We start from the raw sequence: 16,664 nt of genomic DNA on the forward strand, positions 1-16,664 counted from the left end.
TCTTTCCTAAACAGGGAAATTCAGGGTGGTTGTTGCTGCTGTTTTTAATCCAAGTCTTCAGAACACAGAAGTGTTAGGTAGGGCCCGAAGAAAGAATTCGGGGAGTGAATAGAGAAAAATAGTAAACTTCTTAACTAAATTTGGCATTTCTTTCACATACATGTAGGAAACCATCTTCTTAGTATCAGTGTGATTTCATTACCAAAAGAATTAACATATGTTTTCATATTACTCTAGAGTTGCTAACAGGTATCTCAAAACACTGCCAACACTTATGCTTTTCCAATTATGGTGGTTATTAGGTCCACTTCTAGGTCTTGTCATTGAATGTATTAATAAAAAAGCACATACATTATTATATCTCAAGTCTTTCCACTGTACGATACCCCCAGGAGAATGTGTCCTATGTTTTTGGCTCCTGTGGTGCTCGGCCTTCCTTCTCCCTGGAGGGAAGGCCACATGTGGAAAGACCTGGCCGCAAGCACAGAGCCCAGGGCAGTGCAGATGCAGACCCAGGCAACTGGGAGGAAGCTCCTGCAGCCTGCCTGTCCCAAGCAGCCTGCCCATTACTCACAGCTATGACTGGAAATCAAAGACCACCAAATATTGGAGAGCATATAATGTATAAACTAGAAAGAAGGACATAATCCAGAAGAATTCAATACAATGCAAAAAAAGAAAAACCACAAAGGAACATTAAACAAACTAATCAAAACAGGCAAAGAGATGTGAAAAGATACTACATCCATAAACTATCAGAACTAGTCAGAAAGCAAAAATAATTCTTTGATATTAAAATCATATTTGCCTAAATAAATTGAACAACCCTCTTCTGGGCTAGTCTTAAATAATAAAATAGATAAGGCTGAAGGTTTTAGAGTTTAGATTTATTTGGTTTTAGGAGGCAAAGCTCAAAGAGTCTGCAAGCATTTAAAGCTAAGAGACAATGACATCAGAAGAATGAGAAAAAGTGAAGAACTACCGAGGACATCGCAGAAGACTCAACCTAACAGAAGTCCCACAAGGACAGGACAGACATTTCCTACAGTTCAAAGACTTAAACCTTGCAGCTGAAAGGACTCATGCACTGCAAAACCAAAGTGATGCAAAGTAGCATGCCAAAATACATCTTAATAAAATATATGAACTCCAAAGATAGAAGAGCCTTATACAAAACAGAGCTTCTGTGTTTTCTAAGTAAATCTGAAGCTTTCTTTTCATTAGAAGCTGCACAGTGTAATTAATCAAAGGTAGTAACTACAAATTTACAGAGAGAAATTGCAAATCCCATACATTTCCTGATAACAGATCATGAAACTGCAAGAAATGGCTGAAATCTGGGTTCTGTTTTAAGAATCCTGCAAAAAGGGACATGTACCCTGAATCTAATATAAGTTTCCCTAAATAACTAAGGCACCGTATTGTGCGAGTCAGTTACTGAACTGCAGCTATGTCAGTTACTGTAATGCAGTTACTGTAATGTACTGTCAGTTACTGTAATGCAGCTATGCCTCGGGGGCAGCAAAAGCTTGTGGGACTAAGCAGTCTGCGACTACTGTGCTATTTGAATTCCAATGTCTGTTTTCCATCATCTCCCCCTATTTCCCCTTGTGTTGAGGTTATCAGTTGCCATTTCTTACAATTCTCAGTGTATTTATTTTGTGAATTACCTCCCCTCCACCTTTTCTAATCTGGTCGCTCTAATCTCTTTAGTCTGGGAAAACAGAGGGTCATGTCTGCTACATGCTGTCTAAAGTCAAAAAGCACCACGTAGGGGCCTTCCTTTACAGAGGATAAAGTTTCAGGTACCTATTAAGATTATTTAAAGATCTTAATGGTTTAACTTTTAAAAGGAGAAGATCTTTAAAATTTATACATTGGTACGCTTCAATCCCATCTTCATATTCCAAAGCACCAAGCAATATGTTACATACTTGGTTCACTCCCAATAAATATATTAATAAAAAGGCGTATTTGTCAGTAGATAAACACCCTACATAAAAGCAGCTCAATTGGTTTAACATTCTCAGCCTCTGAAAATGTTACTAAATGCTGGGAGTGAATGAATTCTGGAAAAATGAGTTATGTCGTGTTTTCTTCAAGGCCTTTTCTATCAAAAGGTTTTACACAAAGACTTTTGTAACTTTTCTCCTTCATTTGCATGTACTATTTCCCAATTTTATGACCCAGTCCTACCAAATTTATAAGAATAGCAAACCCCTACCTGTCCTGGAAGAGACGTGTTGCCAGCATATAGTTCATGGAGGTCTTGTGTTCAAGGTAGGACCTGAAAGACAAAGAAAGAAACCAGTTATTTCTGAAGCTTGTGGGAGACTGAAAATACAGAAACAAAACCACGAGTCCAGCACAGAAGTGGCAGGTTACCAATGCACTGTTTCTAAAGTGGCAAAGAGGAGACACTGCTCTACTTAAAATGATAAAATAGTAGAGTAGTAGCAAATATAATAAAATGAATAGAGGGCCTAATTTAGAAAATAAGGAATACATGCAGAATTTCCTGGATTACTAAAAGGTGACATACTATATTCAGAAAATAAAACTGAAAAATAAAAAGAAAACAACCACCAAAAAAATCACATAGCTGGAGAAAAGGTCAGATGAAGCTGGGAATGGAGGCGTAAAAACATGAAAACGTAGACAGACGATTGTTCCATCAAGGTATTCCTCCTCAAAAAGATTTCAATGGCTCCCTGAAGTCTATTGCTAGAGGCATGCGCTTTCTCCTCCAAGCTTTCCGACCGTGAACACTCTACACCACCAGTTCACTGACGCTTTGTACCCAGGGTTCTGCGACATGGACCCTGCAGCTCGGCCTGACAAGTCTCCTCACACCCTCTCACACCACACCTCCCACTGGTCCTTTTGCTTCCATCTACTCCTCCAGAAGCAGCTCAAGTCCACCCTACTACATGGAGCCTTCCTGACAGGACTGCTCCCAGTTTACAGAGGTGCCCACGTCTGAACTGTGCTGGCCTTTACTGTACGTCTGAAGGACGGTCGTACATTGTCTGGCAGAATGAAATGTTTCTTCTTGGAAAACATCATGATGAAGCAGGAGAAAGGCAGGATCTAGAGTCAGAATCTTTGACTCAAGTCCCATTGTGACATCATGAACAAGTCACATCACTTGACTGACCCTGACTTTCCTCACTGTTAAAATGAGAATAGTAACAACATGTACAAAGTATGGTATAACTACATAGAGCTACAGAAATCTGAGCTATTTTTATTGTAAGTTGAAATAACTTCTCCATAATCATACTCTTAACTCTCAAAGAACAGAGATCCCACGTACTATCTGTTTTATACTCCAAGGCACCAAGCAAAGTGCTAGACCCTTGGTTAACACTCAATAAATATATGTTAATAAAAATGTAGACAATTAGACTTCACTGAAAGTTTAAACTTCTGTTATTTAAAAGCCACTGTTACAAAAGTGAAAAACCTAGCCATAGGCTTGAACAAAATATTCACAATATAAATATCTGAGAAAGGACTTGAATCAAAAGTCCCTTATAACAAAATAATGAAAAGATTTAAAAATCCTAAATCTAAAATGGAAAAAAAGACACACAAATAGCCAACAGTACATGAATGCTCAATATCATTATCCACAGAAAACCGATTTAAAACGATACAGATATGCTACCACTAGAATGCCTAAAATTGAAAGCCTGACAATCACAAGTGTTGGCAAGGATGGGGAGTAACTGGAATACTGATAAAATGTAAAATGGTACTACACACTATCCCTTACTCCTTATCATGTGGCCCACCTTTTCTATTCCTACGTATTTATTCAAGAGAAGTAAGATCATATATCCAAACAGGGGCTTGTACACGTATGTTCATAGCAGTTTGCTCCATAACAGCCCCAAACTAGACGCAACCCAATGATCCAAAACAGCTGAATGAATCCACAAATTGTGGTATGTTCATCTACTGAAACAGTACATAACAAAAATAAGGAATGAACTATTACTTTAAACAACATGAATAAATCTCAAAAACACTCCACCAAACAAAAAACTCCAGATGTCAAAGACTATATACTGGATGATTCCATTTATATGAAATCCTAGAAAAACTAGACTAACATAAAGCAGATCAGTCTATGTCTCATGCTTGAGGAAATGAGGGGGACTGACTGTAAAGGACTTGAGGGGCTTCTGGAGGTGATGGGCAAGTTCTATATCTTGATAGTGGAGAGAGCTAGCAATGGTTAAGTTAGTGTTAATACATATTTTTAAAACTCATCATCAAATTATACAATTAAAATAGGTGCATTTTATTGCATTGTACCTAAATTTATCTTTTATATGTGTGCCTAAACAACATACGGTTTAGGCACACATATAAAAGATAAGACAATATTTTTTCAAAACAAGGTATTGGTAAACACAAAATTTATAAACAAAATAAGAAGGTATTATGTGAAAAGTAATGACGGCACTATGTCACACTTTATCCAATTGTGTGGACCTGAAGTACAGATTTAAGTAAAAAAAAAAAAAGGTAGTCACCTCACCCATATATTTCCCACGTCTCTGATGTAGGGAATATGCGAATAAATCCACCTCTCCGATCATTCTCTTCCTTCACCCTCCGTAAAACTCTGATCTACATGGAGGAAGAGAAAATAAGATGAGTACCTGTTTTGAAGACTGGAATCCATGTGGTTATAGGACAGAAGAGAGCTACAACGACCCAAGAATATGAAAAAGCATGAGGAAGAATCAATTACATTTAAGATGCTGTTTCCTAAGAACAGGTTTCCCCCATTTTTAGTCTTTTTCAGTATAACATAGGAGTTGGTTGTGAATATTATTAATAACTTGCTAATTTTCACCAAGCCCTGTGTTAACCCACAAAAGCCTGAAATGGAGTTATCTTTACCTCCTCCATTGAGAGACCAAGCACAGAACCACCTAACTTTCCCGGCACCTTCTCCCGGGCTGAGCCCACAAGGTTTTTCATCTCCGCATCACTGGCAGAGTGTGGACGGGAACGCTACAAAGAAGGAAAAACAAAAACAAAACCACAAAAACCATTTTCACTATCTTTCTTCATTTCCTTCTATTCAGTGCCCCAACATCATTATCTTTCCAAATAGAGTATAAGCTCAAATCCAAAGCCAATTTTCTGTAATTAATCTCTTAACTTGAAACCCTGGGAAATCGATGCAAGCTAGTAAACTCAAAGGCAAGAAGAGATAACAGAAGAGTAGGAAGATACCATGGGTTGAGAGTAACACCCAGGAAAAAAAAGAAAGATGTCCACATGTCTTTCTAAGCTAGTACTCCTAATCTTGGTTTAGAATACATGTGGTATTTTCAGGAATATGGGAAAAAATCTGAAACAATCCTCAATGTAAACTTGTGTGTTTATTTCAGTACTATATTCTTTTCAGCACTGGGGAAGGAAGAATAGCAGTGAGACATATGACAGAAACCAATAAGCAATCTATACGGGCCCAGATGAAAAAGTTGGGCTACAGGATGTTTTAGAACTTGAGGACAAAAATTCTAAAATGAGAGCCATGGGTGACACATAAAAGCGCTGTGACCAAAAGGCTACAACTTGAGAAATACTTAGGCCGCTGGACTTGCAGAAACTGGAATCCAGGACAACAGCCCTGACAACCCCACGAAGAGAGAAATAATGTGCCGTGTACATTAGGGAGCCCCCAATAATCTATGCTACTTCCCTTTCTGAATGATGATCGGGAATGTCACCTAAGAACAGGACGTTTGATTTTGAGGTTATAGAAACAGAAAAATATAAAGGTAACATGGAGGTCAGATAGTATAAAACACGAGAATGGACAATTCTTTAAACAGATAAAGTAACCGATGAAATAAGGGAAATCTGCCAAGTAGGAAAAATATGAAATAATTGAAGAAATGTGGGTATAAATTCCTACCAGTAACTTTGACCAGAGAGAAATAGTCCCATTTTCAGAAGCTATTACTGCATATACTTCTCTCTTTGTGTAGACCTACGAAATGGCATTTTGGTAACTAATGTTTTTGGCAATACTCACTGTCATGGGCTGAATGTTTGTGTCCCCTCAATTTCATAATGTTGAGGCTCTAATGCCCAGTGTGATGGTGTTTAGAAGTGGGGCTTTGGGAGGTGATTCAGGTTGCTGAGGTCAGAAGGATGGTGAAGTCCTGGTATAATGGAATTAGTGCCCTTAAAACAAGGGACACTACAGGGCTTGTGTTCTCTCTCTCTCTATTTCCATCTAAACTATTAAAAAGGCTGAGAAAAAGGTGTGAAAAGTTGTAGCTACTCAAGTGCATTATGCTAAGTGAAATAAGCCAGGTGGTGAAAGACAAATACCATATGATCTCACCTATAAGTGGAACCTAATCAACAAAACAAACAAGTGAGCAAAATATAACCAGAGACACTAAAATAAAGAACAAACTGACAGTAACCACAGGGGAGGGGAGAGGGGATAATGGGAGGGAAGGGGAAGGGTTATCAAAGAACGTGTATAAAGGACACATGGGCAAAGCCAAAGGGGGTATGATTGAGGGTGGGAGGTGGAATTGGGTGGGGAGGGGGGAGTGGTGGGCAGAAAATGGAGACAACTGTACTTGAACAATAAAAAATCAAAAAATAATAAATAAATAAAGACTAGGAATCTCAAATGCCTCTCTAAAAATCTACCCAGATTTCCAGTGTCCTTGCAGAAACTACTAGAAAATATCAGGCTAGAAAGTCAAAAGTATTTTGCCAATCTCAGCTTTCCAATATGAGATGAGAGATTTGTTAAAAATCAACACAATATCTGCTGAACTGGTTTATAGAGAAATGCATTATACATAAGCAACAACATATTACTACCCTAGCCCACTGGTTGAATCCTACCTATATTTGTTTAAAAAATGAACTATTATGGAATGTGATCTAAATTACAGACACAGGTGACAGAAAAGGCAGTGAGGGAATTTGGTCAAGATGGAGGAGTAGGTAGACACACTTTGCCTCTTCACATGACCACAGAGAGAATTACAACTATTTCTCAAAGCAAATAACAACCAGAACCATCAGAAAACTGAGCTGTATGGCAGTCCGACAACCAAGGATTTAAAGAAGTTACATTCATCCAGATGGGTAGGAGGGGGCAGAGTCGCAGAGACAGCAGAGAGGCACAGAGATTCGTGTGGCATGGAGAGGTGGTGGCAGTGGAATGGGCAGTCCCGCACTCACGTGTGGTGGACAAAAATCAGGAGGGCTACCTTGGGAGAGAGCAATCCCAGCCCCAGGCCAGACTGCAGGTCCCAGGGTTCCAGTGCCAGGAAGATAATTCCCCATAACTTCTGGCTGTAAAACCCAGTGGGGGTTGAAATCCCCCCAGAGGGGGATTTCTGAAGAGCTCATTTAAATGGCCTGCACAGACTTAGGACATACACAAATCCACCCTCTCTGGAATGCACCACCAGGGCAGCAGCTGGAAGGGCACCAGTCACATATGGGAAGAGGGTGAAGTGACTGGAAGTGGGATGCTAGGCAAACCTCCAGAAGCCAGGCAGCGGCATTGTCCCCTCTCCCGAGTCCTTCCCACACACAGAGTCACAAAGTGGTGATGTGAGTTCCCCCACCCCAGTGATTCCCTAAGGCTCCGCCCCACATAATTACAGGTGCCTTTTACAGCAGTTCTACCTAACACACAGAGACAAATACAGGGAGGCTGCTGAGTTAAGGAGACTAAGAAACATGGCCCAAATGAAAGAGCGGAACAAAATCCCAGAAAAAGAACTAAATGAAAGAGAGATAACCAACCTATCAGATGCAGAGTTCAAAACACTGGTGTGGTGATTAGGATGCTCAAAGAACTCACTGAGTACAGCAAAAACGTAAGGAAAGAAATGAAGGTTACGCTGAGTGAAATAAAGAAATATCAACAGGGAACCAGCAATGGAGAAGATGCAGCCAAGAATCAAATCAATGGTTTGGAACACAAGGAAGGAAAAAGCATTCAATCAGAACAACAGGAAGAAAAAAGAATTTTTAAAAAATGAGAATAGGCTTAGAGACCTCTGGAACAAATTTAAAAGCACCAACATCTGAATCATAAGGGTGCCAGAAGGAGAAGAGGAAGAGCAAGAAATTTAAAACTTAATTTAAAAAATAATGAAAGAAAATTTGGTGAAGGAAATAGACATACAAGTTCAGGAAGCACAGTGATTTCCAAACAAGCTGGACTCAAAAAGGACCACACCAAGCCACATCATAATTAAAAAGCCAAAGGTTAAAGATGATAGAATTTTAAAAGCAGTTACCTACAAAGGAGTTCCCATAAGACTGTCAGCTGATTTCTCAAAAGAAACTTTACAGCCAAGAAGGCAAGAAATACTGGAAGTGACGAAAAGCAATGACCTGCAACCTAGAGGACTGTATCCAGCAAAGCTATCATATAGAAGGGCAGATAAAAGTGCTTCCCAGACAAGGTAAAGTTAAAGGAGTTCAACATCACCAAGCCATTATTACTTGCAATGTTAAAAGAACTTATTTAGAAAAAAAAAAGATCAAATCTATGAACACTAAAAGGACAACAAATTCATAACTAACAACAACTGAATCTAAAACAACAAATAAGCAAACAACCAGAACAGGAACAGATTCATGAATATGGAGATCATTTGGAGGGTTAAATGGAGATCAGCAGGGAGGGGGAATGGGAAGAATGGAGGAAAAGGGGCAGGGATAAGAAGCATAAATGGTAGGTACAAAATAGGGGGATGTCAAGAACAGCATAGGAAATGGAGAAGCCAAAGTACTTATATGCATGACCCACAGACATGAACTAAGGAGGGCAGGAATGCCGGAGGGAAAGGGGATACTGGGAAGAGGGGGGCAAAGGGGAAAAAACTGGGGCAACTGTAATAGCATAATCAATAAAATATATTTTTTAAAAAAGAAGACACAGTGAGAAGAAAGTAGATATAGGTTGAGGGAGTGGAAGAGGGAGTGAGAGAGGAGGTCAAGGAAGAGGAGGCAGAGATGCTTATGAGTGCCCAGAAGTCACGCCTGGAGATTAAAAGCAAAGTAAAAGAAAAAAGGAAACAACCAATTAGAAAAGCCATCAGGAACTGTCAAAAATGAGCAAAACAGTCCAAATGCAAGCCTTTCTGTAGTTTTGACTTTGTGTGGTAGACAGAATAAATTTGCATATTCCACTGGATTGAATGAACTCACTAAGGTAATAAAGCACCTCTGAACTTAAAGGGAACCATTGTCTCTGGCTGGGTGACACATGATTTAAATTACTGGGTGCTCAGATAGCCTTAAAACTGCCCAATACTGTCTAGGCGAAAAATCTGCCAAGCAACCTGTATCAGAGATGTTAAATCATTATCATTACAACTTATGATTCAGGAATATACCCAGAGAAGAGACCCTTACACATCTAACCTTTTTTGCTAGCGAAAAATGACTGAGAACATAAAATCAGTAAGACAGAGAACCATCTGTCCCCACTGAAAAGCAGTAAGAATTAGATGTTGAATCAGAAAAATGATTCTCAGCCCAAGAAAGCTGGCAAGTACCACCAATGAAAAGAACTGGACAAAACATAGAATATGAAAAAAGATGAGGTATTTTAAAAGATAGCACAATTGAAGGACAAAAATAAAATCTGTTTGACAGAGAACACATGCAGAGAATAAAAATGTCCCAGTGCTATTTTACAAAGTTCAGAATTGTTAAAAATAAATGACCTAGAAATAGCTTGATTTATTTGTGATAATAAAAGATCAAGTTTAAAAAACAAAATGAATTCATTCTATCAAATTAAAGAAAATGAACAAAAGGAACCAAATATGAATAAATCTGGGGGGAATAGACAAAAAAGGCTAACCAAAAAGGTTTAAACATAATGATAACAAGAAGTATACCTTGAAATTATAAGAAAAAAAAGTAACTAAGTAAGTAGGCCTGTGTTACTATAAAAAGAGAGATAAGTAACATCTGAAAATTTGAGATAAATGTTAAGTCAGCAGGTCCAAGAGACATGCATCTTCTTATTAAGGGAACTGGCTTTAAAAATAAATAAGCAAACAAAAAAACTTACCCAAGCCACTTACAATTATAAACTTACCCAAACCACTTACATGGTTTGAAAAGCCATGAAGAACTAAGGAGGTACCAGAGAATTAGGAAAAAAACACTGAGGTATCAGTCTTCACAGATGTATCAAGTATGCTCCTGGTGATTATTGCCTGGTAAGTCTAACTTGAATCCCAAGTAAAAGAAAATAAATATTCAAAGAAAAAACATCCGCAAACATTTACTTTAATGGGCTCATCAAGTATTATAGCATAGACACTGCTTTACATTAAAACATATTTTAAAACTTTGGTCTAGGATAAAACTACAAAACAGGAAATATAGCAAATAGATGTAACGGCTTTAGATTTCACAGAGGCATCTGTAAGAATTTCATTCAATTTTTGTTCAAAATTATGTTGCCAATCAAGGCTTAGTGTCATGACATAATAAGTGAAATATACCAACAATAACTGAAAACAGTTAAAAAGACATAATCGTAAGATAAGATAAATAGCAGTGAATCAACTTAGGAAGTGATTTCCGAAATGGGTCTTGGGTGTTATTTAGAATCTTCATGACTACCTGGGAGGATGGATACACAAATCAGTAACAAAGAAATTTATTTGCATTTGTGGATGGCAGCAAATTTGAAAACCAGGACTACAGAGAAATAAATGTCACAAACGCCAGACACTGGCTACCGAATGAGTAAAAGAAAAATCAACAGGACTGAAAAGTGTGGAGGGGACCAAACCTTCCGACAGTAAACTGCGTGTCCAGGGCTACCCTAAATATTTCACCTGCAGTGTATCGTTTCTTTCTCACCATGGCTCCATGTATATATCATCAGTCTCATTTGACAGATGCGGAAAGCGAGCCTCAGAGACCTGGGAGAACGGGCCCAAGGTCTCACAGTTAAGTTACTGACAGAGCAAATTTGAATCCAGGTCCATCTGATTCAGAAGTCCATGTTCCTTCCACAAAACCATGCTGCCTGCCTCGGAATAGTGAAAAGGAATTTCTGGTGAGTGGGAAATGAGAACCACAGAACTCAAGGGAAAGAAGAAATGTAGAAAGAGATAATGGATTAAAAAGGAAGAGGCAGACAACCAATGGGCAAGGAGTTGTGACTTCACAATCTGGCGGCCACAGAAAGAGGACACTAGACAGAGCCAAAACAGCCAGAGCAGAGTTTCTTGTCTTTTTTTTCTCGGGAGTTCCGACTGAACTACTGCAGAGTTGAGAGCGCCTCACTAACAGAAAGACAGGGACGAAGTAGAACACTGCAAAGAACAATATGAGCCAAAGGATTCCGTATGTATAAAAGTGGCTGAGTGAAGCCAGAAAGGCTTGGTCCGGGTTAGCAGGGTTCAGAGACGCCCCTACCCTGGCAAGGCCTTGCTCATCCACAGGCTATGCAACCTATGGCACTTGCAGCAAGGGAGCGGATGTGCTGGGGCTGAAACGGATAAAGGGAAATGACGGTGGGATTACCTATCAGAGACACTTCTTCAGAGAGAGAGTCAGAAGGGTATGAAACAGTACTTCTAATGTTCTCCTTAAACAGATTAGCTTAAGAGACACTTAGAATGTAAGCTCTTTGAAGTCAACAGCCTTGGATTTGAGACAGGGGTGGGGTGTTGCTTGCTTGCCATGGAGAGCAGCTAGCAAACTTAGGTTCTTGCTAAGTAAAAAACACCAAATATTACTGAGTTATGAATTCTACCAACTAAACATTAAAACTCATGTTACAGAACCACATTAACCAGTTACTAAATACTAAACAACCATACTCTGATTTCTCTTCAGATCATATAACTCTTTCTCCTTTTACTAAACACTAGACAACCAGTAAGTTGTTGTTGTTTTATTTCTTCGATTCACATAGGCCATGTTAAATCGCTTTATCAAATAGCTAAGGGAGTTACAACTCGAGCTTCTGAGCTTATCAGAAACTGCATCAGACTTCCGCCAAGATGGAGGCATAGGTGGAAGCCCTGTGCCTTCTCCCACAACCAAGTTTGAATACAACAAAGGTTTGGAGAACAAAGACACAGCCAAAGAACAGAAAACTGAACTATACAGAAGTCCCACAACAAAGAAAGGTTCAACTGGGACGGTAAGAGGGGCGGAGCCAGCAGCGGAGCAGGGTCGGGCAGGAAAGATCCCCCGACCTAGGCGCGCAGGCTGCCCGGACCCAGTCGGGGTGTGGGGCAGACTGACCGCGGTCACACATTCGCGCACAGTGAGACGGACCACGCAGGCCCCAGCAGGCGAACCCAGTGGTGGAGGGCTGACGGCGGTGGCACTCTCAAGTGCAGTGGGCCGAAACTCGCAGGCCCCGGTGACGCTGGCAGCTGCGGCACCTGTGGGGGCCACGGCGGGAGGCGGCAGACGGGACACCATTGCTCCTCTCTGGCCCCGCCCCCACATACAGTGTCACAACCCAGCGACTTAGTTGCCCTGCTATGGTGAACACCTAGGGCTCCGGTCCTGCTACGTAACAGGCACGAACAGTCCAAAAGATGGCGCAAGAACTCAAAGTCCCAGAGCCAATAACTCTAAGCGACCAACAAATTGCCAGCCTCTCAGAAGCACAGTTCAAGACACTGTTTATCAGGATGCTCACAGAACTGGCTGATTATAGTCACAAATTAGAGGAACATATGAAGGCTAAACTAATTGACATGAAGGGAGATGCACAGGAAACCAATAGTGATGGAAAGGAAACTGGGACTCAAATCTATGGAGTGGACCAGAAGGAAGAACGAAACATCCAACCAGAAAGGAATGAAGAAATGAGAATTCAAAAAAATGAGGAGAGGCTTAGGAACCTCCAGGACATCTTTAAACGTTCCAACGTCCGGATTATAGGGGTACCAGAAGGGGGAAAGAAACAGCCACGAGTGGAAAACTTATTTGAACAAATAATAAAGGAGAACTTCCCCAGTCTGGCAAAGGAAATAGACTTCCAGGAAATCCAGGAAGCTCAGAGAGTCCCAAAGAAGTTGGACCCAAGAAGGAACACACCAAGGCACATCATAATTACATTAGCCAAGACTAAAATGAAGGAGAGAATCCTAGAAGCAGCAAGGGATAAGGGGACAGTCACCTACAAAGGAGTACCCATCAGACTGTCAGCGGATTTCTCAAAAGAGACCTTACAGGCAAGAAGGGGCTGGAAAGAAGTATTCCAAGTCATGAAATCCAAAGACCTACAGCCAAGATTGCTTTATCCAGCAAAACTTTCATTTAGAATGGAAGGACAGATAAAGTGCTTCTCAGATAAGGTCAAGTTCAAGGAGTTCATCATCACCAATCCCTTATTACATGAAATGCTAAAGGGACTTATATAAGAAAAAGAAGATGAAAAATATGAACAGTGAAAGGACAGCAAACTCACAGTTAATAACAACCACACCTAAAACAAAAGCAAACCAAGAGGATGGCTAGATCAGGAGTGGAACCACAGAAATGAAGAACACATGGAGGGTTAGAAACAGGGGGGTGGGAGGAGGAGAAGGGGGGAGAAGGCACAGAAAATAGCATAGATGGTAGGTAGAAAATAGATAGGGGGGAGGGCAAGAATAGTGGGGGAAATATAGAGTCTAAAGAACTTGAGACATGTGGTTATAAACTAAGTGGGGCAGAATGGTGGGGGAGGGAGTGTGCGGGTGGAGGGGAATGAAGGGGGGGAATAGAACAACTGTAATGGTATAATCAATAAAATATATTTTAAAAATAATTAATAAATAAATAAATAAAAGAAACTGCATCAGAGAAGATAAATGTCAAACAAACACACTGTGGAAGTACAGTTGCAAGTGACACACTTATGTGTGAAACACCTGTCCTCCTCGTGTCAGAGCATCGACCAGCAGGAGCAGCACCCACACTGCCGCTCTGTCACTTCGAAGAGATGCTTAAAAACAATCTTCATAGAAGAAAGTGATGGTTATTCTCAAATACTGCTCATAAGAACAGTAAGAGGGCAAAGGTCGATCATTAAGAGATGGAGATAAAATAGTGTCTTTATTCTAAAGACAAGATCTAAGACATTAATTACAACAGAGTTTCGAAGAGTCATCAAACTGCAAATCACTACACGTAACAGATGTACCTGCTGAGAAACTCCAGTACAGCCCAACCCAAAGTGAAGGTGTTTCCCCTGTTAACCTACGGACAACAGTATGTTTCGCAGGATGTCTGAACAACAGAAAGCTTATTTATGAACTATGATATTTCCCTTCCGGAATACTTTGGTGAGAGCCCTGGACATGCCCCAGCACACTGTCCATCACTGAAATCTGACTGCCTCTGTCACAGCGCACTCACTCCCAGGACGAGAGGGTTCACAGAACCTGCAACCTCTGCTCCCAGACTCCACATCCAAAAACACCTCTGTGCATTCACTCTCACATGTTCTATATTCACATATCTACATTATTAAACTGCTCAGCAAGCAGGTGCATGAAATATGCAGTGTGAAAGAGTAAAGCTAAAAGGCTTCCATTTCGGGAATGGAAATAAAAATTTGAATGACGTCTCCAAATGAGGCAGAACTTACCTACCTGTTCAGTGTTTGATAACTAAACCTGTGTGGACACTGGACGCTATAAAAGACAGAAAATGGAATAGCCTTACCTTCTCCTAACATGCGAATATTTTCCAAATCCTGCTCTATGATATAAACAAGAAGAAGATGATATCCGTGCAAAAACCAAAAGCAAGAGACCTACCTAGACTGCGTCCCTGGAAAACAAGAGCACTTACTATTTTCCATGCGGCTTTCTCCTGCAGTCTATCCATCCCAGTTTCCTCCTCTCCCCACAGAGGGCACTACCCTCAGTCACACGCTGGAGACCCTGAAGCTAACCACTCCTCCTCATCACTGGGTTTCACACACTGTGTAAAAACAAACCCTGGTCCATAGTTCCTTCAGCCTTTAATAAGTGTCCTATAGGTCACTCATGGAAGAGGTCGTGCCATTACCTACCAGGCAGCAAAACAAATGGTGATAATTTCTCTACGATTTGCAAAATGTTGCCATAGAAGCTGACAAACTAAGAAAAGGGATCAATTCGTCCAAGATTGACACAGAGCTACCCCCAGAGTTAACCTTGGCAGAAACTCTGTTGAAGCTGTGCCGAAACATTCAGTCCTTTGCATACAATCCTGTGGCTCTGGCCACGGGTACTGTCGAAAACAATTTGCAAAGGGATGTGACTGCCTAAATTCAGTTTTCCTGGTATACCTCCATTAATCCTCTACTTTTTCCTATTAAAAATTAAAGAAAATGCTTTGATCTGGGATGATGTACTGAATAAGTACGACCCTGTTATCTCATTTTACTTCCAATCCAAGATAATGCCCCTTAAAACACAGCATGGCCCGTTCTGCGTCACAACACTGTCCACAGCAGCGGGATACAGGCAGCAGCCCACAGACGAAATCCAGTGCAGAGACGCGTTGTGTTTGTCTGCAAAGTATTTTTTTAATTGAACTAGTTGCCAATATTTTAAAGTAAGATTTCTGATTCTTCCTGACAGTAGGAAAATCTGACGACACATGGCCCACACTCTTTGACAGCGACAGCCAGTCACGGTGCATTAGTAAAATAGCGGCCCCTTTTCGGAGGAGGCGTGCCCTCTCCAGTTTCCTGCAGTCCCTCACTCTTAGCGGTATTACACCTGGCCCTACTTCCTCATTCCCACTGTCCACCTATTGCCCCTACAGGCATTTGAGTCTGCAAACCGTTCCAATGAAAAGTTATCTGAATAAACAGCATTATATGAGCATGGCACGCAGACAGAGCATTACTCTAAACAAGACCAGCAGGCAAAAGGAAGAGGAAGAAAAGGGGTGGGGGGCCCTGGCTGGCGTGCTTCAGTGGACTGGGTGCCGGTCTGTAGACCGAAGAGTTGCCAATGGTCCGGCACATGCCTGTGTTGAGGGCCAGGTCCCTAGCTGAGGGTATTTGAGAGGCAACTGATTAATGTTTCCTCCGTAGATTGATGTTTCTCTCTCCTTCTCCCTCCTTTCCCCTCTAAAAAAAAAAAAAAAAAAAAAAAAGAAGATGAAAGAGAGGAGTGGGAGGAGAAGGGTGGAGAAAAGGGATTCAGGGAAGGCTAAAGTGGAAGTGGGGGGAAGAAAAGGGAAAGGGGAGGGAGAAGAAGAAGAAGGTGTTTCTGCCTTCAGAGAGCTTACACTCCAGCAGAGGAGAGCAGAGGAGTCCTGGACAATGTAAAAACAACAAATCAATGAGTGCAGAACAATGTAATAGACACTAAGTAAATAATACTGAAATGAAAAGTAAAGGTACTGACCAGAGTGGATGGATTTAATAAGAAATAATCTCCAAACCTCTGAGCAGATGAGGTAGTCTGCTCAGGCGGAAGAGCGGAAAACATGGACCTTTTTAGATAAGAACACAAAGAAACAAGTGGAAACTAGCCAGGTCTAGACAGGCAGGGACTGATTAGAGGATGGAATGAGAAGACAGAGTGATTAGCTGATTGGTTTAACTGGAACAAAATCATAAAGACTGGAGCAACGCTTAATCAAATGATGTTTCAGACACG

General features: G+C 40.8%; 1 protein-coding gene across 7 annotated transcripts in view; it reads right to left on the reverse strand.

The window, feature by feature from the left end:
- The window catches only part of TTLL5 (tubulin tyrosine ligase like 5), a 255,466-nt gene that overhangs the window by 177,698 nt on the left and 61,104 nt on the right, over positions 1-16,664 (reverse strand). For all 7 annotated transcript variants that reach the window (XM_037031347.1, XM_037031345.1, XM_037031344.1 and 4 more), the window contains exons 16-18: positions 4,918-5,031; positions 4,550-4,641; positions 2,225-2,287 (exon numbers count right to left, since the gene is read on the reverse strand). In XM_037031347.1, coding sequence (XP_036887242.1) covers positions 2,225-2,287; positions 4,550-4,641; positions 4,918-5,031 — 269 coding nt within the window. The remainder of the gene's footprint in view (positions 1-2,224; positions 2,288-4,549; positions 4,642-4,917; positions 5,032-16,664) is intronic.

The sequence above is a fragment of the Sturnira hondurensis genome, unplaced genomic scaffold (genome assembly GCF_014824575.4).
Source record: "Sturnira hondurensis isolate 20B ecotype Veracruz unplaced genomic scaffold, ASM1482457v3 Scaffold0021143, whole genome shotgun sequence".
Classification (NCBI taxonomy): domain Eukaryota; kingdom Metazoa; phylum Chordata; class Mammalia; order Chiroptera; family Phyllostomidae; genus Sturnira; species Sturnira hondurensis.